This window comes from Toxotes jaculatrix, chromosome 5 (genome assembly GCF_017976425.1).
Source record: "Toxotes jaculatrix isolate fToxJac2 chromosome 5, fToxJac2.pri, whole genome shotgun sequence".
Lineage (NCBI taxonomy): Eukaryota > Metazoa > Chordata > Actinopteri > Toxotidae > Toxotes > Toxotes jaculatrix.
The window spans coordinates 7,511,256-7,526,282 of NC_054398.1; the positions used below are offsets into that span (position 1 = coordinate 7,511,256).

The following is a 15,027-nucleotide window of genomic DNA, read 5'->3' on the forward strand; positions in this document are numbered from 1 at the left end:
AGTCTCATATCTGAACTCTGCTCCTTCTTAACATGCTGCCCACCACACCCCACCCCACCCGACCCGTGCTCCTATCCTACCTCCCAGCCCTCTCCCTTCTCTGTCAGACTCTCTCTCTATGTCCCCTCCCCTTCTGACTAATGTTTTTTTTTTTTTTTTCCACTTTTCTGTTTTGTTTTCTGTCTCAGAAGACGGCCACCTGAGCCTATAGGCTGAAGCTGACATGGCTCCGGAAAAGGAAAGTAATGGTCTTGACAACTATGCATTTGCAGTGAGTATAACTTTTATTTGATTTTCTACAACAAATGTTTTCTTGCCTTACACTTTCCTGTGATTCTTTTCACAATGATTCTAAAATGTGAAATACAGCATTTTAACCACTTTGTTAATTATCATATCATAATCATAGGAAAATCCACCGATCTGCTTTTAAATTAGTTGAATGTGAAAACATCTGGATAATATATGCTTTGTGACTTTGTCTTTATGTACCACAGTAGAAGCTAGAAGTCATGCTCAGTTAATAACTGAAACCACATAGGGTACCTAGCAGAGTATCGTCATGGATACTTATGAATGGACATGTTTATGTGTTTACATTCCAGCTCCTCCATGCTTAAAATGATGCTGTTTAGTCAGAGAAACAGAAGCAGAAATTGTTTTTTCCATTTTTTTTTCTTGACTACATCCAAAATGAATGACACACATTTTCAGGACTTCTTATAAAAAACTGTTTTAGATTTAAAAAATCTTGCATGGAACCTGACAAGAAACATGTAATCCTACTATTGAAAAGAGGTTACTCATCTGACTGTGGCATTTTGTTTTCAAACGACCCTATGATGTCTTGGATGTGATAAATGAAAATGAATGTCTTGTGCAAATCATTTACTTTATGACTGCAAGAAAGTCATGAGCTAACAGGCATTTGACCACATTCCTTTATAAAGAATTGTGAAGAAAGGAAAGTCTATGGGCGTCCCTGTTGTCTTTTGTTGTTTTCTGTTTTGATATTTGACCCGTGTAACAAAATTACAGATTGCCACAGTGCAAAACAGCCAACTGCAGCATGCCATCATTTCATGTGTATCTTTAATTTGCCTTTCTGTTTGATAATTTGAAGGTTGAAGGACGCTTCTGTGATCTACCTGACACAAAAAATGGAGAAGAAGTGGACTCCTTCGTGGATGGAGACAGCAACAAGCTAGCATATTGTGTAACAGATGTACCTCCTTGGTACCTGTGCATCATTTTAGGCATCCAGGTACGTCAGCAAAGGGGCTTGACAACGAGTCTCCACTCATCTCCTGACTGAGAGCCTAAGTAGCATAGTTTCTAATGTTGTATAACAATGCAAACATAACCACAGTGTCACATGAGAGGTTCCGTTTGACGTTTCCTTCACGGTTGGTTAGACTTGGCTTTATTTACCTAGGCCTGATTGTGAAATTTGCTTCAGATACAGTTGAGATGGCAGAGTCAATGAGAGTTTGTTTTGTGTATTTAGCAGCTGTGATCACTTAGACTTTCCTCACAGGTCCCAGCTGAGTCATGGTTACACATATAAACAATTTCATTTTCCTTTTTACAAAATCTTACCATTCACAGCAGCTATGAGGTTTCATTCCAAGTATACATATACTGTACAGGCTTCATAGCTACTGTATTTACACAGTAATGTCAGGTGTTTATCTCCTTGCAGAGCCAGTCATGTTATTTTTTTCTATATGTTCCTCAACCATAAAATAAATATATATTTTTCTTGTTTCCTTTTCCTCTCTCAGCACTGTTTGACTGCATTTGGAGGCATCATCGCCATCCCATTAATCTTGTCTCAGGGGTTGTGTCTGCAACATGACGGCCTCTCACAAAGCCACCTCATCAGCACCATCTTTTTCGTCTCTGGTATCTGCACCCTGTTGCAAGTTACCTTCGGCATTAGGTAAGAATGAAAAAGAGACGTAGGATAGTGGGGTGAGATGTGTTTGATTTTGTGCTATTAGAAATGGTTGTAGTCAGTGATTTCTCTGTCTAAGGTTAATTTACATTAGTTCACTGGATTAGCTTCTTTCATGTTGTGTTGGTTTGCACTTTAACACAAAAGTCCAACAGTGCAGCAGGGTGCATTAAAGTGGAATTAACCATGGTGCTCCTTCTGATTAAACAAGCAGAACAGAGCAACCTCTCCGATTTCCTTCTTAACCTCTTTTGAACTGTGAGGCCTGCCAAAGTCAGTGTACTGCCTTAAACCAAGAACAATGGAATATTTTACTGTGTTAGTGGGCAAAGCTTTTCTTTAAAGGATTAGCAGAGAAGTAAAGTATCAAATGGCTGAACCTTAATATAAAGATGCTTTCAAATGTCCAAATGTTTTGAGCCAAGATTTATTTTTTATTTACTTATTTATTTTTTGAGCCAGTGTTTTGTACTGTACTCTATTTTCACACTAAACATTTAAGTCAATATATCTAACATTATTTGGTCTTTCTACAGCATGTCCAGTCAAGTATGATGTGATACGATAAAATGTGATCTAATATTAGTGCCAGAGAGAATCTAGTGCGAAATGCCAAAACAGAGACTCACCACGAGCATCACCCCTCTCCCACAGTGTTCATAAAAAACCTACACAAATGCCCCTTGTTAGCGGTGACATATACGCAGGAGAATCGACGTGATGTAATGGCTGATTTTGTTGTGGAGAGCTACAAACTTTAACCATGTTTTGGAGGTCTGAACTTCTACTGAGCTTGTGTGGACTCTGTGGTCTGTCTGAATATTGGTGTCACAGTAGGATTAGGGAAAGAATTTCCATCTTATTATGTTTGGAATCTGGTTCTTGCTAAATCCACATTCCCCTGGCTTAGTACCACTGATGCTTTCTTGTCTCTCTCCAAATACCTGGAGGTCAGCTGCAAGGAAAACAATCAGTATATTTAATGGCACTCTGTTCTAGAGAAATTAAAAGAAAACCACACTAATTAATTGTGTCCCTTAGGATGAAAACATAATAAACGCCAATCAAAAGATATTTTCTAGCTGTGTGTCTTCATTATTCCCTTGAGTTTTCTCTGTTTTACACAAAAATATTTGTCCTCTGTCTATTCTGACTGACTGTGAGACGGCTGTGCACGTTGCACTAGAAATTGTAAAGTCTGCCTCTGCTACAGTCTGATATGAATTCCTGAAAGTGAAGGGACCAGCATAATGGGGATTATCACATACAGTGGGGTCCAAAAGTCTGAGACTAATGGGAAAGTGGTCTCAGACCATTGCACCCCACTAATCTAATTTTTCCTGTCACTCTCAACTATCTATACTCAACTATCTTTCAAAGTATCTGACATCTGATGATGTATGACCTTTATTTATTGTCATTATATCATATCTGTCTGTCTCTCTTATCTTAATTGCCTATTTTCTGATTTATCTCTACCATCTTATCTTTATTTCCAGGCTGCCCATACTCCAGGGTGGTACATTCACACTGCTGGCCCCCTCCATGGCAATGCTGTCCATGCCAGAGTGGACGTGCCCTTCTTGGACCCAAAATGCAAGCCTAGTCAACACCACCTCTGCAGAATTCATAGATGTGTGGCAGAGTCGAATGAGAGCAGTAAGTAAACCATCTGATCTCACTAATCACAACTTAAAGCACACCTCACCTCTTTGGTTAACAGCTGGACCAAGATCATTTTCTGTAAATAGTATTTTGTCCACCTTTGAACAATGGCTCAAATGAATGTATAAGGACATGCAAAGGGTGCTACTTGCAGTGGCATACACACAGGAAATTATCACCCAACTCATCAGTTCCCCTCTCTGCAGAGTTTTAATGCCTTTAAGCTCATTGTTTTGGTTTTACTGCACGCAACAGGCTGAGCCAACATGCTGCTTTGGTTCACAGCTCTTATCAGTCTTTTCTCTAAACTAGAGGTGTCTCTAAACTGTTCCACAGAGGGCCGTGTGGCTGCAGGCTTTTGTTCCAACCAAGCAGCAGCACACCAGACTTGACTCATTTAATCAACTGATCTCAGTCTTCAGACAGTTGATTGGTCAAACTGTGTGCTCTTGATTGGTTGGGTGTGCTGGGTTTGAGTTATTTGCATGCAGGGAGTATGTCAGCCTTTCTGTGTGACAGTGTTATGTTATGAAAAGACTTTTAAAACGTGATTTCTGGGACAGCCCCATGGAAATCAAATGACAAGTGTATCAAATTAGCATTTGTCTCAGTGCCTGTGCTGAGACAATGAGACATTGTAATGTAATGTAACATAATGGTAATATTACAGTATGTGTGCACATTTCATGCTAGCTTGAATCCTTTCTCCAGAGTGTTATGATATTAGCCATACAGAACTATTGTTGTTGTGTAGCTTAGGTTGTCTAGCTACAGGGTTTTATTGTATGGGAATTGGACCCATGGATTTTAAAATACAGGATCTATAATGAACCTGTAATGAATTCTGTGGAAAAACATTCTGAACTTTCAAGAAATGTTTTTTTTTCTCTGTCAGTGGTGGGTGTAGCTCATAGGTACTCAGAACATCGACGATAATAAAAGCAAAACTGCACTGTAATTCATTATGTCATCTAAAGTTTGATACATTAATGTAACTCATCAGTGTAAATAAAAGCCTGCCTTAATGCACTTTAGATAGTATGCAAGCGGATGGGGTAAAAGATGGATTGCTATACAGCACAACATAAAACTTCTTTTATTACAGCCCAAAGAAATGGGAATACCTCTCCAATGCAAAAATAATCTTATATTATTTTGTGCAATGAATGATGGGATGATGGACTCAAAGAAAAATCAAATGTGACACGTCTTCCTCAGCAGACCTACAAGCACAGCAGCAACCATGGGAACCACAGTAATTTAAAGGAAATGTGGTCTTTATTTTGAAAACAACCTAGTAAACAGACCTTATTATTAATATGGTAGAAAGATTTTCCAACCAAGGTAAAATTTGCATGTGATAAGAAACTCGTTGTTGTGCTCCTTTCTGGCAAACACCAACATTTTGTCATCTTTCTTCTGTCTGTCTCCAGCTCCAGGGGTCCATCATGGTGGGCTCACTCTTTCAGGTGTTTGTTGGTTTCTCTGGTCTCATTGGCCTCTTCATGCGCTTCATCGGACCTCTCACCATTGCTCCCACCATCTCTCTCATTGGACTGTCCCTCTTTGACTCAGCTGGTGCAAGCGCTGGCAACCACTGGGGCATCTCTTCCATGTGAGTAAAATCCCCAAAGAGTGTCTTTTTAGACACCGGGGTCATTGTGCCACAGAATAAAATTACAAAAGCAGCTTTAAATCTGCCACTGTATTATTTTATAAAATTTAGGATAACTTGAAGTTTTTCAAAATTTCTGATTGTCTTTGTCAGTTTTACACAGTAGCAAAAAGAGTTGTTAAACAGAGAGCTCTGTAGAAAAGCAGTTCATGCCAGTTTAAGGCATTTTCCTTAATCAAACATGTTTTATGAGTTATGTTAAATCTGCTTCTTCCCTTGCCTAGAGTACAGCCAAGGTTTTAAAACTACTAATAGCCTTGAAATCTGTGTAAAGTTTTAATCTCTTGGCAGGGCAGGAAAGCCTATTAAAAGTTCTTGCCAAAGAACCTGCTAAGTTGCTCTACTAAAACTTCAGCTACAAAGTAGAGCAGTACTACTCATATTTACATTTAACACTCCCCTTTTCACACAGGACCACTGCGCTGATCATCCTGTTCTCACAGTACCTGCGTCACATATCTATGCCATTTCCTACATACAGCAAGGATAAAAAACTGCACACCTCCCGTGTCTACGTCTTTCAGATTCTTCCTGTATGTATCAAATTGTCTTTCTTGATTTCCAGCAATTATCTTTGGGATAGAAATTTATAAAATAAACTATGTATTTAGTCTTTAAACCTCCTGAAAAGGCAACAAATGTGATTTTTTTTCCTTTTGTATCCCCAGGTTTTGCTTGGAATAACTTTATCTTGGCTCATCTGTTATATTTTGACAATCTACAATGTACTTCCTTCTGATTCAGGCCAGTATGGTTATCTGGCTCGCACTGATCTAAAAGGAGATGTTATAAGCAAAGCTCCCTGGTTCAGTTTCCCATACCCAGGTAAGAAGCAGGGAGACAGATCCCCTGAACGGACTTTACTTTGATAAAAAAAAAAAAAAGAAAAAAGAAAAAGTATAACAGGCTTTATATACTGTGTGATTCTCTGTCCCATTATGTTTGAATTTAAACTTAGGTCAGTGGGGTATGCCAACTGTGAGCCTGGCAGGTGTGGTTGGCATCCTTGCTGGTGTGATTTCCTCCATGATAGAGTCTGTAGGGGACTATCACGCTTGTGCCAGACTATCTGGGGCTCCACCTCCCCCTAAACATGCCATCAACAGGGGCATTGGTATTGAGGGACTAGGCTGTCTGCTGGCTGGAGCCTGGGGTACGGGAAATGGTACCACCTCATACAGTGAGAATGTTGGTGCTCTTGGTATTACAAAGGTAAGATGAGTCTCTGTGCAGGCTGGAAATTATTTACCACAACTAGCAAGTCTGTAGATAGGACTGACCTTTTGTTTCTCTTGATGTATGACACTTTTACTATTAACTTGAAAAGTGGACAGTTTTAAGAGATGGTGTCTCTCTTTGCAGGTTGGCAGTCGCACGGTGATAGTAGCAAGTGGAGCGTTGATGGTTGTCATGGGTGTGTTTGGTAAAGTGGGTGCAATATTCACCACCATCCCATCACCTGTGATTGGAGGGATGTTCATGGTTATGTTTGGTGTCATCTCTGCAGCAGGGGTTTCTAATCTGCAGGTACACATAACAAAATCTTACACATTTTTTTTAAAAGTTTTTTTTCATTGACCTAAATACTACATGAAAATAGTAGTTAAAAAATGTTTTCCTCACTTTTTCTAGTATGCAGATATGAATTCCTCTCGAAACATCTTCATTTTTGGTTTCTCCATGTTCTCTGGTCTGGTCATTCCCAACTGGATATTAAAGAATCCCAAAGCTATCGCTACAGGTGCATGGATAAGTTTCATTGTAATATCTGAATTTTTCATAAAAAGCACTGTACTATTCTTGATTACTGGAACAGAGGTTTAACTGTTTATGTTGTGCTCAGGTGTGGTAGAACTTGACCAGGTGCTGCAGGTTCTTCTGACAACCAGTATGTTTGTTGGAGGCTTCTTTGGCTTCATACTGGACAACACCATTCCAGGTATTCCTTTATTTTTATTGAATTATCAGTGTTTATTTTACTGGTATTTTTATGTTGAGTGGTTTAGGTAATCTATATCCTCTATCAATTCTGATCCAAAACCACAACGGCCATAAGTCAGTGACAGAATGTGAGCGTAATACTTTAACCACCAGAGATCCAGCGGAAATCTCAGTGGTGGAATCAAAAACCATTATTTCACAGGGTCAAACCTTATTTCAGTGTTCCTGGTCATCTTCCATCAAGTGACTGACTGCTGAGTGTCAGGTGATACTTAACGTCACAAAAGTGTCAACATTTATAAAAAATGTTGACACTTAATTTTTAATGTTGCCTTTGCTATTCTACTATATTACTGGATTTTTAATGCCATAATTATTGTAATTATCATATTATCATATCCTCTGAAAAGGTAGAAATACAAAAGAACAAACAATTGTATCAAAGCATGCCTTGCATTTTGGATTATAATTATTTATGCACTAATTACTTTAATGTAAATAATACTGGGTAGCTTGAGAATTTTTCCCCGATAACACAATATGATTTATTTGTTGATTATATTTTGTATTCATAATTTGCATCTGGAGAGTATCTAATAAAACACACAATAGAACTTTTCAAATAAATGCAGCAGAATAAAAAAGTACAATATTTGCCTCTTTTTTGAGGTGAAGTAAAAGAATAAAGCAGAAGAAAATGGAAATACTCAAGTAAAGTACAAGAACCTCAAAGTTATACTTAAGTGCAGTACTTGAGTAACTGTGGTCACTTCTCACTGTTGTAAATGTGTACAATTCAACTAGGTAGAGGACATGAGGCTGAATTTCCACTGCGTGGTTAACTTAAGTTCCAAAACAGTTTTAAAATTTTAAAAACAAGCCAGAAATCGGACTCAGTGATCTTGTCAGTAAGCTGTACTAGTATGGTTTAACACATTTAACACGTGTTCCACAGGATCAAAGCATGAACGAGGCATCCTCGCCTGGAACAAGGCTCACGAGGATGACTCCAGCAACACACTGGAGAGCGGAGAAGTCTACAACCTTCCCTTTGGCATCAGCTCTTACTTGTCTTCCTCTTCCTGGCTCCGGTACATGCCATTCTGCCCTCCTGGTGTGCCCAGCTCTCTGGATAGATGTGGAGCAGATACTAATTCCCTGGAGCCCAAGCAGCCGCTGGGACACCCAGAACCTGCACAGATCATTATTGGTGTCGCTCTGTGAGTTGTGCACTCACTCCAGCATGCCATTTTGGGGATTTTCCAAAAACAAAACCATCAAAGGCAGCTCAGTTTGGACCTTGTGTCCTCTGTTAAAGACACTGTACTGTAACAACATGGTGTGAAGTACTTAACCTGACCTTTTGGAGTGACATTTGCAGATGACATCTTGCATAAGATTGGCTAACATGTCTTAGTTTTAGTAGACCTTTCGTAAATTGTTGATCATAGAAATACATGTAATCTTGGAGACATTTTTCTGCACAGGAATTAGCATACAAGGCACAACACTGTTGAGTATGAACAGTGATTTTCAACAGTCATTTCTCTGGTTTAAATCTTGATGTTTTATTTGTTTTCTCTGTTATTGTATTCTTGTAGCAGTCTTAGAGTGTGATCACACCCAGGTGCTTTTGAACAAACACTGAAAAGACATGTGAATGTAAATGAATCCATGATGTCCAATGCCGCATTCAACATACAGATCCGATGTATAGTTCCATGTATATACAGTACCTCATGTTTGTATCAACTTTTGCTGTGACAGTCAGTATTTTAATCATCGTTTCATTATCAGTCCATGCACTTTACATATTTCTGACAAGACTTTTCTCTCAGGCTCCTTATAACCGTCAGCAGTCAAGAGATGATGTTTCTTCAGTGCACAAACCAGGACCACCCACTCATTTCAATGGATATTTTTTTCAAAAAAAGAGTTTTTCCCCTATATGCATATTAAACTATTGAACACCAACATGGAGCCATTGTGTAGCAGTACCTGTGTAGGTTCAGTTTGTCTCTGTCAGATCCTGCTTGATGGCTTTGTACAAGCTAACAAAAGCTTCTGCCCAAACATCTTGTTGGTGTTTAGTAGTTGAACTGACCATCTGCTGGGTGATGTACACCAAGGTCAACAAAGTGCGCTCAAAGTCGTCCTGATGCAGGTGACCAGTATGATTTGAAAGGCCAGAAATGAGCCTTAAAATGTCTGATAGCTTCTTGGGAATGATCTCTTCACAGATGACCTCCAGGTTTCGTGTCTTGCGAAGGGAATTCACCTCAGCATCATTGACTGAAAACTCTCCACTGGCCTCAAAGTGAATGCCAGTCAGTAGGATCTACTCGGTAAAAGGAAAAGAGGACATTGTTTTCAGTGATCATTCATTCTTGAGCTTTTGCTGGTTTTACACTTAAAAACATTTGAAAAATGTCCGCATTTTACAGATTTATTTGTCTCACCTCAAATAGCAGATGAACATCATCAAAGGAGTTGTGGAAAGTTGGGTTCGCCACAGTCGCCACCCCTCTTTTTATTCTGCTTGCAGCAGGGAAGAGGGCTAGTAGGTAAAGAGATACAGAATATGAGAATGAGGGGTGGCAGAAAAGCAAGGACAGTAGCTGAAAAGAGATGTATCTGCACAGCAAACAAACCCAAGGTTAAAGGATTTTATTTGCTGCTGTGACTTTTTGAGCACAAAGGCTTTTCCTTAGACTTCTGATAAATCCAGAGTCGCCATCTTAAAAGCAAGGACAAACTGAAACTTTTCCTTTCAGGTTAATGCCATGTTTATGTCTCGTGATTTACTGCGGCAGACCCAAAAGATTTCTTGAAGTTGGGTTCTCTGTGTCAAGTGAATAATAAACTCAAAACCGTGAGGTACCGTGAAATGCAGGTTTTACTGGGGTACTGATGTTCTGGCACATGTGACCCCCAGATTCTTCAGGACCACACTGACACATACTGTGGTTTGTCTTTGATATACACACTGTGCATTACAAATCCTGACATCGCTGACCTCACAGATGACTTCTATCTGCAGGCGATGAGACATGGCCCTCGGACTTCAAAGCCAGCAGAGGAATCAAAGGCAGAGTAACACATGGATTACACAACAGACTCCAAATGATTTCAGTATGCAGTGTTTGGACTTAGCATTTCAGCCTCACTTTCACAGCAGTCCTTAAACTCCCAATTGAGATCGGGGTGATAACCACAAAATATCTGATGCAGCCAAAAAAAAACTCACAGGACAAAACCTTCCCCCTTATTGGAGCCTGAGGAATATGATGGTTATAACCATTATGCATTTGCAGAGACATTCCTCGAATATTATGTAGTTTTTAGCCTGGCTAAAAAGGTAAAGATAGGCATGAAGAGATTCAGGCCAGAAATAAATTTGAGGCACTGTTTTCATTTACTGTCCAGTATCTCTGACATTCTTTGCTGACTGGTTTCAATAACGCTTGTGAAAATGTGGATCTCAGGCACTTTGCATTGCATGTGTTATGAGGAAAAACATAAAGAAAAGAAAATATCATGCAGACAGAGATGCAGACAGAAAGAGAGCCCCCCATCAAGCAGACAATGAGACTGGTGACTGATACCAGCACTGACTGGAAATGCACTTTGATGTCTGATGTCAAATTAACCTGCAGCATTGCAATCAAAACCATTAAAGTTGGGCAATTTTGTCTGAAGCCTGGTCTGGATTAAACATGTTGTGAATTTATTCTTCATGCAGCATTTCTTTTAACAATCAGCAGTCACAAACAATCTCATTCAAAACAGAGTGAGACAGAGAAAGTGGGTGAGAAGTATGGAAACACTTTATTAAATATCTGAACCAGATTCAAACACTTGATTGCCATGTCTTTCACTCCTTTCCGTCCACTTATTCATTCCAGGCTCAACAAGTGTAGCAAGATGATGATAATTTAATAGACTTCTGCAGGATCAAACCATCCACACTAGTCGGTCATAATGTTTAGATAATGATCCCAATTAATCTTAGTTCATCTAAGATGCTGTTACTTTTTGAGTGACTCCTCTCAATCACTGTGATTAAATAAAGCTTTCTGTCTGTAAAACATCCAGCAAAACCTGGGGGACAACATCTAACCACTTCAGCAGTTTTACCTATCCTCACAAGGAATCCAGTTGTGTCCACTGAAATGCCCTTTTCTGTGCCTACATTTGCGAACAAATAGTTTGAGCTACGCTGTAATTACACAGGATTTACCGATACTGATGGCCCAGGATTTGCTGATGTGAGTGGTATTTCCAAAAGGTAAATAGTAATGAAGACCATGAGCTTTCTGTGCTTGGATCACTTGGCGCTTTTAAAGTTGTGCTGGGCAACTTCTCATGCTTGGTAGCTCCAGCTGGAAGTGTGAGGCAATTGTTTAGAGAGCTTGGACATACACAGAAATCACTCATCAGTAAACTGCACACAGAACATGTTTACCAGCTGAACCTTGTATCAAAGGTGTGGTAAAGGCCAAATATGTACTCCTGATGATCCCAGCTTTTTATGATGAAGTGTTCCTACCAACTGTTTGGATTTCCTTCTTTCATTTTGACATGGAACTTCCTGTCTGTGGAGTGAGGCCATAACCAAAACCAGAAACTTTAACCATAACGGTTGTTGCGTCTTTTGAGTGAGTGATAGAACCAAAAACACTTATCAAATCAAGAAAGATCCCACCTCATTAGACAAAAGGAATTTCCTGACCGGAGCTGGTCTGTCAGGAGTATACTTTTCATTCACTAGCCTCTCTCAGATCAGTTTTGGACCCCTGATATTGTTTTCCTATCAGAAACAAGTGCAGATGAATCTACAGCAGTAGCTAAATTATAATAAAAATGAAATGTGCTATTGCACAAAAGCATAAATGGTGATTGCTTTTGATTATGCTTTTGGTATTACACTCTGTACTTCAGACAGAGCAGGGTTAATGGAGCAGGAATGCTTCTGCTCTGCCTAGAAACAAAAAGAAAAAAAAAGATAAGTATGTTATCAGGTCCAAGACACATAATGAGGTCATTCTATTGGCATAACTATGACTGCACAATGTTTTCAGTGAAAACTTTATTAAAGTATGGGAAGAAATGAAAAGTCGAGGATCACTCTTCCCCTGGTTTAATATCATAGTGCAGCTAAACCAAGGAACACTCAATGTTCCTTGGTTTATTGAAAGATGTAACACAGAATAAATAACTGACTCCTGTAGCCCAGACCTCAGGCATGAAAAACCAAAAACAGTTAACCCATAACTGAGAATAATCCACCATCAAATTCTTGCAGTTCTTACCATCAATTCTTGCTCTGCGAAAAAACACTTAGCCACTTAGTTCCATTCTGCATTTAAGTTGATTGAAAGTTGAGTCTTACCTTTGGTCTGACAGTGGGTGACACCTGCTTTGATGTAGCAGTAGAAAAGACCAACAATGACTGTCCTCCAGGGAAACATGGTGGACAGAGGTCTGCTCAAATTTTCCTACAATGGTGTCTCTGCCTGTTAGCACCCAGGGTCCTCTTCTTTTGCATTTCTCACCCTCTCTTTACTGTGCATCTGCAGCTTCCCATAACATCGTACCTTACGCCGAATTCATCATTTCTGCTCTCTGACTCTGTCAGTCTTCAAAAGTGTGCTCTCTCTCTCTCCCTCCCCCTCCCATCCACATCTGATCTCTCTCTTGCTCTTACTCTCTCTATGCCCCTCAGGCAGCCAGCTGAAAGCATTTCATTAAATGCTTTCAGCTGGTTGTCATCAGGTTTCAGACTCTTGAGGCTCTTTCACTTTTACAACAGTCTTCTGCCCTTACCTTTTACTGGCTTTATGTTGATGACACCTTGTTGTCCTATGTGCTATTAATAGCATCATATGTTTCACTAGCAGCAGCAGTTTTCTTTTTCATTGATCTTCTCTTTTATTGAATTTGAAAAATCTTTATCTTCTTCATTTGACTACTAACCCTAACCCCTAACTCCTAACCCTAACCTTAATTCCATTGCTGATATTAATGCTCCTCATCACTTTTATCCAATGTTGTACATTTGAATGGTTATATACTGTAGTTCAGTTACAACCTGCAAATCATGTGATTATGTACAGTATTCAGTACACAATCATCATTCTCACCCTCAGTTTAACTATCTGTCACTGTTATTCACAGTCTGTTCAGCCCTGGTAGCAGTTTGTCATGTGCAACATCCTGTGTCTGTTGAACACATTTGTTGTTGCTGACTTTTAAAATAGTCTCACAGCACAAAGCATGATTTGCCTTGGCTTATTTTCACATTGAAAGAGAGAGAGACCATGTTTCTTGTCCCTCTGGGAGCTGTGTTTACGTACCTATAAGGTCAAAGCTAGTTTTGTTTTTACCAACAGCATGATCCCTCAGTGGGTTGGCGCATACTTAATGGTGCCAGGATGACCCACGTTAACAGCTCAGTTGGAGAACAAATGTGGAAAGTTCACACTCCATGAACATAAATCCGGACAAAGTTATTGTTTCTATTTATACAATGTACACGCCACAAGCTCTGGACAGAAAACATGGGCAGAAACCACAAAGAAAGACTTTGTTCACTGCTTGGCACCATTCACCTTCTCCACAAGCCTGAGGAACAGTAACCAGAAGTGCAACCATATAAAATAAGTTTTCTTTGTTTTAACACTATTTTAACAATAATTTGTTCCATTTACATGCAAACTGATGCCAACACGTGAGCACAACACACTTTTTTTAGATGTTTTAGATGTTTTCTAGATGTTATTTCCATACATCTGGCCCACAGGATGTGTCTCTGCAGCAGTCAGAATCCGAGAGATGTGGCAGTGGTGCTGCTGCAGAGGAATGCAGACACAGACTGCACTAAAGCTGTCAAGAGCTGTCAGAGCTCTGAGTTCGGCTTCGTCTTTTTGATTATACAGTAATAATAAAATTAACAATGAATGATCCGCTGGTTTGTGGTAATCGGTCAGTCACTGAGATTCAGTGTGCATTAGGCTGCACTTGAACTTGTTCCCAAACAAAAGTGAGCTGGCAGAGCCGAAGGGAATGAAAATTTAAGACAGGAGCACAGGATGTGCTTGGGGACCGAACGGAAAGTGTCCACATAGTTCTGAAAGTTATATCCTGCTGCACTTTTGCCCTCAGTGACTCCGCTTATCATTGAGTGAATAGCACAGTATGTGGATTTACACATCTTGTCCACATTCTCTGTCAAATCTTTCCTGAAGATGCAGTAAAGTCAGTAATGACATGGAAAAAATGTACACAAAGAAGAAAGCGACAGCTGTGTTTTAGCCTTTTTAGCTTAACCTCTGAACTCCCGAATTTTTTTTTTTTCCGAGAAATCCCAAAGTACTGTTCCTGATGTCACTGATGAACTACTGAGTGAACAGTGGTGGGGTGTAAAATGCTTTGCTAAAATTCACACTATGCCACTGTCTACATTCTCTCCCCTACATAACAGAAAGAAATATTGTCCTTTTTTTGACTACTGTAGTTCATATTGTACTTATAGCTTATGAAATAAGTTTGGAAAGAAATGTAAGGTTCTTGTAAAGTTCTTATAAAACACGATACATGGCTGAAGATTAAAAGACCCAGTAATATGCCCAGTAGCTCCACCTCAACCATCTGCAACATTAAAATGCTGCATAAATGTTAATGCATCAGTATTAAAAAAATCCAGTATTATAAACTATATTTATTCGCCACTCACATGTTTCTGAATAATAAGTACTTTTACTGCTTAGGACTACTTTTATTACTTTTG

The 15,027-nt window shown here is 39.4% G+C and overlaps 2 protein-coding genes across 2 annotated transcripts; one reads left to right on the top strand and one right to left on the bottom strand.

Moving 5' to 3' along the window:
• The first annotated feature begins 223 nt into the window (after window positions 1-223).
• zgc:110789 (Xan_ur_permease domain-containing protein) lies at window positions 224-8,462 on the top strand. Its single transcript, XM_041038503.1, has 12 exons — window positions 224-271; window positions 1,124-1,264; window positions 1,785-1,942; window positions 3,457-3,616; window positions 5,056-5,237; window positions 5,710-5,830; window positions 5,966-6,122; window positions 6,256-6,509; window positions 6,660-6,824; window positions 6,930-7,038; window positions 7,141-7,236; window positions 8,194-8,462. Exons 1-12 carry the CDS (start codon window positions 224-226, stop codon window positions 8,460-8,462), a joined length of 1,860 nt encoding a protein of 619 aa, XP_040894437.1.
• A 194-nt stretch (window positions 8,463-8,656) lies between these two features.
• LOC121182369 (protein FAM180A-like) lies at window positions 8,657-12,853 on the bottom strand. Its single transcript, XM_041038833.1, has 3 exons — window positions 12,631-12,853; window positions 9,698-9,795; window positions 8,657-9,576 (listed from the first exon to the last, which is right to left on the bottom strand). The coding sequence occupies exons 1-3, from the start codon at window positions 12,707-12,709 to the stop codon at window positions 9,247-9,249; spliced, it is 507 nt and encodes a 168-aa protein (XP_040894767.1). The 5' UTR covers window positions 12,710-12,853; the 3' UTR covers window positions 8,657-9,246.
• Between the last annotated feature and the right edge of the window lie 2,174 nt (window positions 12,854-15,027).